Source organism: Chiloscyllium plagiosum, chromosome 13 (genome assembly GCF_004010195.1).
Source record: "Chiloscyllium plagiosum isolate BGI_BamShark_2017 chromosome 13, ASM401019v2, whole genome shotgun sequence".
NCBI classification, from domain to species: Eukaryota; Metazoa; Chordata; class Chondrichthyes; order Orectolobiformes; family Hemiscylliidae; genus Chiloscyllium; species Chiloscyllium plagiosum.
The window spans coordinates 57,287,345-57,296,534 of record NC_057722.1 but is presented as its reverse complement, the minus strand read 5'-3'; the positions used below and the strand labels follow the sequence as shown (position 1 = coordinate 57,296,534).

General features: G+C 40.7%; 1 protein-coding gene across 5 annotated transcripts in view; it reads right to left on the bottom strand.

Moving 5' to 3' along the window:
- Positions 1–7,842, bottom strand: part of LOC122556084 (leucine-rich repeat-containing protein 31-like) — a 37,037-nt gene extending 29,195 nt beyond the window's left edge. For 2 of the 5 annotated variants that reach the window (XM_043702518.1, XM_043702523.1), the window contains exons 1-2: positions 7,412–7,618; positions 1,936–1,990 (exon numbers count right to left, since the gene is read on the bottom strand). In XM_043702518.1, the coding sequence (XP_043558453.1) occupies positions 1,936–1,969 (34 nt within the window). In that variant the 5' untranslated portion in view covers positions 1,970–1,990; positions 7,412–7,618. Of the gene's footprint in view, positions 1–1,935; positions 1,991–6,779; positions 7,085–7,411 lie in introns of those variants that run through there. The other 3 variants (XM_043702519.1, XM_043702520.1, XM_043702522.1) reach the window with 3 other exon arrangements.
- Positions 7,843–9,190: the final 1,348 nt, after the last annotated feature.

The window sequence follows — 9,190 nt, the reverse complement described above, 5'->3', positions numbered from 1 at the left end:
CCAAAGACTTCTCATGTCCTCTCCTGGCTCTTCATAGCTCTCTCTTTAGGTCCTTCTGGCTAATTTGTAACTCTCAAGCACCCTAACTCAGCTTTCATGTCTCATCTTTACATAAGCTTCTTCCTTCCTCTTGAACAAGAGATTCAACTTTTCTAGTCAACCACAGTTCTCTCGCTCGACCACTTCCTCCCTGCACGACAGGTACATACTTATCAAGGACACGCAGTAGCTTCACATTTCAATTGTTGCCCATCCCTTGTAGTTTCCTTCCCCATCCTAATTGCCTTTCTCCCCAACTAGAACTCTTGCCCTGCTGTATATACCAACCCTTTCCTTCACTAAAGTAAATAGACACACTCATCTAGTCCCCTTCAATTGAACTTCAACAGTAAATATCTATGCTCAAAGAATAGGCAGGGAGGAGGTTTCTATTGGGATTCAATATGAATGCGCAGACCATAACCTTTGGAAAAAGAAAAGCAATTTCTTCAAGAGGGACAAACATTTGGGAAGCCAATGCTTTTGACTCAGTCATGGCAGCACAGGAGACCACTCAGCTCACCCAGTTCATATGAGCTCTCTCATCTCATGCCCACACTTTTCATTTGCAACTTTTGTTTGGTTTACCTTTTTTAAATTTGTCTTCAATGTTGTACACCTCCATCAAACCTTTCCTCAATCGTCTTTGCTTTGGGGAGAATGTCACCAACTTTTCTAACTCAGGCATACTTATCACTGATATCTAGCAAATCTCTGCACCCTCTCAAGGATTCATGCATCATTCCTGAAATGCACTGATGAAATTGAAAGCAATACTCTCGCTGTAGCCTAACTAGAGTTTCAGCATAATGTTAGTGCTTTTGTACTTCAAAGTTTTGGTCATGAAGTCCAGGTTTCAGATTCTTTGCAAACTACTGTCTCAAAACATCCTGCCATACTCCAGGTTGTATGTAAAGATTCCTCGACTCCTGCACCATCTTTAGAACTATTACATCAACTCTATGCTGCCTCTCCCAATGCCTTCTGCCAAATACATTTCCCCCCCCAAGCTTCTCTTCTTTTAACTTCCATCCACAAGACATCTGCCAATTCTTCCGGCCCATGTCCTGTTTTACCATAAGGTGTAGGAGCAGAAGGAGGCCATTCAGCCCAGCTAGACAGCTCTGCCATTCAATGAGAAAATAATCGAAATTATAAAGAGTGACACTTTTCTGTCTTTATCCCAAACTCTAATTCACTTACTGATTAAAATCTATTACAGCATTAAATATACTTAATGACAGATATACTACCCTTAGAAGAAATTCCTCATTTCTGTCTTAATGCATGACTCCTTACTCTGAAATTATGCACCCTGGTTCGAGACTCTAAGGGAGAAAGGCTAGATACGGAGAGGCTGTCATGCCCCTTAAGAATCCTACATGGTTCAATAATAACTTCTCATTCTAAAATCCAAAGGTACAGGCCCAATCTATTCAACCTTTCCTCATAAGAAAATCCCTTCACACTCAGGGTCAATCTAATGACTTTTCTCTGTACTGCTACAAGCAAAGCTATCTAAAGATAAGGGGCCCTTTAGATAAAGTTGCAATAAGACTGTCCGGCTCATAAATTCGATACCCCAGCTAATGAAGACCACCATCCCGTATTCCTATCTACCCATGCTGACACCAAACGGGATCCATAGACTTGTACACCAAGGTCCCGTTGTTCCTCCATACTCCCTAGGGACTTATTTCTTCCTTTATTAGAATATCCCAAAATGCATCACATTTATCAGGACAACATATATGGAATATCTGATCTTTAGAGAATATTTCAAATTACAAAGTCAAACAATTCAGAAGGAGACTATTTAGTTCATCATGCCTTCCCAGGTGCTGAAAAGCGCTATTAAGCTAGTCCTATTTTATCTACAAAATAATCATACAATACCTGAAGTCTCCATTTTTTGTTGAAATAAACTCATCCTGGGCCACGCTATTCCTCCCTTAAACCAGAAAAATATTAATCATTACAGCATAATTTAATGGTCAATATCATTCATTACTTTCACAACAGTTTGCATTTTCTACAGCACCAAGGTCACTTAGCAAGACAAAACGAGACTCGTTTAAAAAAAAATTACATGCTGTCAAAGGTCTTCATTTTGCACTCATCAGGACAGCATCTCAAGAACATCAAACCTCAAAGGGAATGCAACATTGTGCTGCATTAGGATGGGATTTGTTAGTAGGCAAATAAATTCTTACTGACTAGAGGTGCTGCCATGCAATTAAATTCAAGACAGGTAATTCAATTTGTCACAACAACACCATGGGGAACACAGCAGAGAAAGACTGTCCCCTCAAGCTCGTTAGTTGAAGGCAGCACAATGTGTGGATGTGTTTTGTTTGCAAAGGACAGGGCCCCATCTGATGAGAGTGTACATGGCTTTAAGTAGCCCATGCTACAACCCTAATTGACATCTTTAAGTGACTGGCTGATATAATGCTTAGCACAACCAGACTACTTATTAAATGTCATGCAAATTCAGAATTACATCTAATGTTGGACACCGTACTCCAAGCAGGGCCCAAAGAGAGTCACACTAGTCTCAAAATGTTAACTGAATCGCTCTCCAGAGATGCTGTCAGACCTGCTCATTTTCTCCAGCATCCCACGTGTTTGCTTCAGATTTCCAGCATCATCACTATTGTGCTTTTATCTGGTCATATATGGTCAGTGCTCTGATAGTGGTGAACAACTGAAGGGTGTATTGTTTGAAATGATCTACCAGTCTTTTGAACTTCCAGATGACATACCTGTTGTTATTAGTCTGGCACTGAAATTAATATACCACATTATTTACTTGTGCTGCAAGCAGAATCTTTTTTACTTTATTGGCAACATCTTGTTTATCAGAGAACACCACTCATGCTGCATAATTCCAGCGTAAAACAGCTAATTTCACCCGTACCTTAATTTTTTGAGATCCCTTACCCTTCCAAGTAGACTGGGAAATGACTGAACAATAGTCCGTGGAAGGTCAGACAAGAGATTGTTGAGAGTTATTTTGAGGAAATCAAGAAATTTAGTTTCAAATCAATTGAGGATGGGAGAATGCAACGTAACATTTGTCTCTTTGACAACAGAGGTGTGAAGTGTTCAGTCCACAATCTGTCTAAAGTGTACTACAAACAACAATCTTACACATTGAAATTCACATCTACTAAACTCCCCTTGATGCTTGTCCAGGCAGATCATCCCTTGAGGAGTTAAACTTTTTAAATGATTTTTAAAATTCTACTTTGTACTATTTTAAAACCTCTTTTGAAATGACTATCACTTATTGCTCTTTCCAGTTTCACTCCTCCTGAACTTGATAGCAAAAGCAGCACATTCACTTACCCAAATCAGCAGTCAAATCCTGCTTCATATTCTTGCTATTCTGATAAACTGTACAGTACAGTGATGTGTCATGAACATTTGGTTTAATCTAACAAGTTAGGCTTAACATGATGTTAAATGTGATACCCTATTTTTACAAGCAGCAGCAATTTCAAAGATCAATGCTACAATAGTCAAAGGCCCATGAAAGATGGGCAAAATGAGTCGTAAAGAGTCAGGAGAAACAGAAGTTGCAAAAGGGGTAAATGCATAGGGCTATAACTTGTACTTAGATCCAAATATTTATTGTCTCAAGTCTTTTTGGGTTCTTTTGTTAAAATTGGCATAATCTACTGCCACAGGTAAATTTCACTCTCTTTTTAAAATCAAGACTCAATACAAAGTTGAGTACATCGACTAAATCTCCTCGAATCATCTGTCTTCAGCTTCTCCCCTGAAGGAAGTCATTCACTCTCATCCATTCCCCAATCAAGGATGAAAGATTAAGACAGAAGTGCAGGGAATTGGGAGCATGGTGAATGCAATTAGAAATATTTGTTGAAGATATACTGATAGATTGGGTGATCCGTTTCCACATTGTGACTTGTATTTCTATAATTAAAGTGCTGTTTTACATTCTCCACCGTGTCACTCCTGTGTCTTTATGCATCACTCAAAGAGCTCTCCTTCTTGCATAACTTCATCCAATTTCAGTATCTGCTGAATAATAGTGTGAACAGAACATCACAGCCAACTGTTCATCTTGTCTCACTCATATCCAAACAGACCTATTTCTCATAAACCAAAAAGGATAGTAAACAGGAACTGAATCCCTGGAGTTCCTTTGAGACCTGACAAAAATTCTTTGTGCCTTAAGGACAATCTCAATACTTAGTGTTTGGCTAAGTGGTATTTAGAAATCAGAACCTTCCAGGTCAGTATGATGAGAGTCCAGACAGTTATGAAATTATTGAGTTTGGGAAGGGTGTGTGTGGGTAGGAATACATGGCTGATGCATTAGTGCAGGGACAGGCTCAAACACTGAATATTAACAGTATTATCTTTAAATATTTGTACTTTCTTAATAAATGTCTTTGACCTCTGGCACATGTATAATCAACTGAACATTAAAATCAGGACACAATGGGCCAAAACTTTCTGTAAGTGACAGTAAGGCTAATGCACAGAGACCTGGACAATAACTTCAAGCGAGCACAACAGCACAGGGAATGAGAAATTTAAAATTTAATCACCCAACATCTGCCTTGCCTCCATAAACTGAATGAACACTGCATTTTATGGTCTTCCTCCCATTCAACTGCCATGAATGGTTTGTAGTTCCTCAACTTGTACAGAACTAGTCTCAACACCTCACAGAAAGTTAACATTGTCCATATTAGTCTAAAGTAGTCCTTTTAATTTTATAAAAAATCTTCTTTACTTTCTCTCATTTTTCAGATACTGAACCAACTGCATGGAATTTCACTTCTGAAGCTTTCAACTGTTTAGACTCTTGTTGGCAGAATCTTAGGGAGATCTGAACAATGTGGGTTGTGGTATCAAAGGTGGCAGAATCACATGAAAAGTCAGGCGAAGCCTATCTTGATGTCAAGAACAACTTACTGCATCTTTCAACTAAGTTTGGGCACTGAAATAAGATTCTCACTGGGCAGCAGTGTCTATTAAGGAGGATTATTGTGCCTCAATTACCTTGTGAACTGTGCATCTTGCCTCAGATTTTTATGGTACCACTAGCTATGACCAAATCAAATAGAGAATTCTTAATGTGGAAGTCAAGGAGGATGACAAGCAATTTCAGCTTACAACTTGCTCAAAAGGACTTCCCAGTTGGACACTAGACACCAACATCTCAAGGCATGCTCCATGCGCACCAGCCATATGGTGACAAACAGTGGCATACAAATATGCCAGTCTGTACAATTCTTCAAGGTGTATCTCCACTCCACATCATAGAATCCCTAAACAGTGTGGAAGTAGGCCAATTAGGCCCATCAAGTCCTCAACGACCCTCTGAAGGGGATCCCACCCAGACCCACTCCCCCACACTATCCCTGTAACCCTGCATTTCCCATGGCTAATCCACCTAGCCTGTACATCCTTGGACACTATGAGCAATTTAACAGGGCCAATCCACCCACAGTCCAACAACATGCAGGTTTGGAGGAAACTAGAGCACCCTGAGGAAACACACACAGACACAGGGGGAAAAGTGCCTGTGTGAAGTTTGCAGTCACCCAAGTGTAACACTTTTTTGCATTTCAATGCTGAATCTCAGACAATAACAGCATTTAAATGTTGCAAGGACATGCCCCCAGCTCACAGACTTGACCAGGGTACATCTCTGCCTCACCATTTTGCATCTTTCCCCTCAGCCAGAGATACCAGGCTCACTGTACTGCTGTATTAATGCACTATTTAGCACAGGTACACAAGCAGGAGGCTTATGGTTGTCAACAAGCCTTAGTCAAGAGGAGTAGCCTTCAGTCAGAGGGTCCTAGCACAGTCAGTCAACAGCAACCTCAGGTCATTCCAGGGGCTTGGATAGAGTCAATCAGCCAACTAGCAACCTGGGGCAGTTAAAGTCAGGTCCTCTCCTCAAAACAGAGAAAGAAACGAGTTTAAGATAGCACAGCAGCTGTGTTGGCTCATTCTGTCCTATTAATGGCAGCTTTCCTTCTGAAACAAGAGGGGGCAGGTATTAATGAAGATAAAAGTGAGTGACACAGCCATTACTTTCATTTGTGGAACTGAGAAGTATCCAAAACGAGTGAATAGGTAGCACAGAGGGCACGCAAGGTTAGAGCTTTCAGGTAGGCTACAGCAAGTGAAGGAAGATGTTGCAGGTAATTGTGAGAGTGTGGTAGGGCATGAATCTGGACAGGAGCTGGATACAGAGGCAAAAAGAGTGTGAGGTACCAGAAAGAAGACAGTGGCACTTACAGTGGTGGAGTCGAAAAGTCATTGATCACCTCTAGTGTCCTGCTCAGAGTAGAGCACCAATTTCCTCTTCTGTGCCACATCTGGGGCAAGTGACCAGAACTGTGCAGAGCAACTCTGAACAAATATTGCCTGTATGGGTGCATAACAGCCTCTTAAAAAGTGGCACCAGCAACATTCCAACAGTGAGGAGTTATTCTGAGTACAGTGAATGGTATAGAAGGGCAAGAATCAGACAACAAGCATGCCAGTGGTTGGAGTGCACAGTTAACAAAAGGTTGGCTTAGTAAGATACAAGAGGAAAACAGGAGACGTCACAATGACAGAAACTCTCCATGAAACTCAACAACACATTAACTTAGCCACAAAACATTAAGATTCAGCCCATGACTGTGAGACAGAACAGATAAATCAAATCTTTACTTCTAGCATCTGATTTAATCTGAGTCTACCTGGTTCAGACTCTGTTCACTCGATCAGCCTCTCCTAGATTTCTGGTAGAAGGCTCTTCAAGAAGTTCAAGTGTGCGAGGAGAGAGCCAGGGAGAGATTAAGAGTAAATCCCGCCCTGTGCAGGTACTACACTGTACTCTGATTGAAATTTAGATGTTAGCAAATCAATTTGTTCCTTCGTGTTTCGTTATCAGAAACAATACATCATATTTCGTTATCAGAAACTCAGCAGATCTGGCAGCATTCGTGGGAGAGACAAACAAAGTTAAGATTTCAAGTCCCAGTATGAGTCTTCCACAGAAATCTCCAGCGCTGAACAATTCCACTCCGCCGGAATCAAATTGACGTTTATCCCCTTAAAAGGAAACCTTCCGGATCATGGGAAGATTGATACTGACATCACTGAAATTCTTTAAGAGGAAACGCCAGCAATTCAGATTTAAACTGAAGATTTCAAGTTGCTGTTATCTCTAATACCACCCTTCCATACACGTACACACAAGGAAATGATTTAAATTAAAAAACTTAATGCAAAACATTTTGGTGTCCCCACCCCCAAAAGGGAAACAATATTTTCCGAGAAAGGGTTAGGAGGTTGTTAAATCGCAGAAACAAACATTGGTCTGTCCTACCTGGGTAAGACACAGCCCCACCTCCTGGAGATTGCAGCCAGGAGCTGGAAATCACTCCGAACTGGATTCGCCTTTTACTCCTGCAACAGTTCAACCGATAGCACTGACCATCCAGGTAACCAGACTAACATCTGGGAGCTCACCTGACAGCAAACTTTACGTAAGGATACCTGCAGAGATCAAACTGCCTTCGATGGAACTGAAAAGGCAAATGGATCAGGAAGTGGAGATAGTGAAGAGTCGGTGAAAGTTCAGCTTTAAGTTCTTCTTCAAATAGTTAGTTCAAAGGCTACCGATACAGCTCAGAAATCTAACAAAAACCCCATTACTGCGCTTCATGCAGCGGCGCAATTAACCATCTCTAAATAAATGTCAGATTATCCCAATGAATGGTCAGGGGGCTTTCTCGGTAACTCCCTGTTCACCTGAGTTTGCCTGTGCTGATTGGCCGCCTTTCTGTGTTCTGGTTGGGCATTCGACCATAAGGCTCGGATTGGATAATCGGAAGGGCGAGGAACGCAGGGATTGGATGTTAAAGGAAATCACCTATGCCCAGGTTGAAGAAACTCAAAAGCGTCACAAAGCAGCTACTGCGGCTCCCTCACTACAGTAACAGTGCTGGGTAATCTACCGGAATTATCCAGGGCAGTCTATAGAAGGTTCGGACAGTAAAGTCTCGGCACTGCCAAGGATATTACACAAGAGTTATCAGTTACCATTCTGCAGCGCATGCCAGGATTAATCTTGATGAGACAAAAGGGGTATCTTTAAGAGTTAATAGGGATAACCTATGTGAGATATTGGGGTGATCTATATGAATTACTGGGGGATCCTATCAGGGTTACAGGAGATATTGTATCAGTATTACTGGGAGGTAAGGGTAACTGAGGTAAATCGTAAGAGTAATATATAGAAGAGTAATATATTACTCTATGTAATATATAAAGTAATCAACACGAAGTTATCTGATTTAATATCTGGGATTTATTGAGTCAATTTCTTAGGGTAACAAAGGCATGTTTTAGGAATTACTATGGAAGTAATTGGGGTATTCTGTAGGGATTACTGGATTGGGGGATAACTTTTAGGAATTACTGAAGGTAATCTTTAAGAATTACTTGAGAATGACCATGTTTAGTTTATAGGAGTTGCTGGGTTTAATCCTTGGGAGTTTGCTGAGCTGAGTGTAATGTATAACTGTTACTGGGATACTCCATCAGAGTTACTATGCCATATTCTACAGAGGTTATTGGAGATATTAGGGCATTACTGGGTGGCTGGTATTTTAAAGGGGTTACCTGCAATAATCTACAGGATTTACTGCAATCATCTACAAGAGTTACTGGAGGCAATCAATAGTGGTTATTGGGGAGAAACTATAAGAGGGCTGGTGTGTTAACGATATAGAATATCTTTGGTAAATCCTCTGCAGTTTACCATTAAGGATTTTCTATAGGAATTACCAGGAGTAATATAAAGGTGTTACCGTACCTAATAGTAACCATTGTCAACTATTATAAAAACCACACTAATGGCCTTTAGGAAAGGAAATCTGCTGACTTTACACAGTCAGATCTACATGTGACTCTAGACCTGCAGTAACGTGGTTGACTCTTAAATGATTATTCTCATAAATGTCTTCTGTACTCTTTCCAGGTCACTCATGCTCTCCTGTGGTGTGCCAAAAACTGTACATCATACGCCAACTTCTAAAAGTTTGTCATAATGCCATTGCTCTTGTAAGCTAAGCCTCTATTAATAAAACCTATTAATAATAAT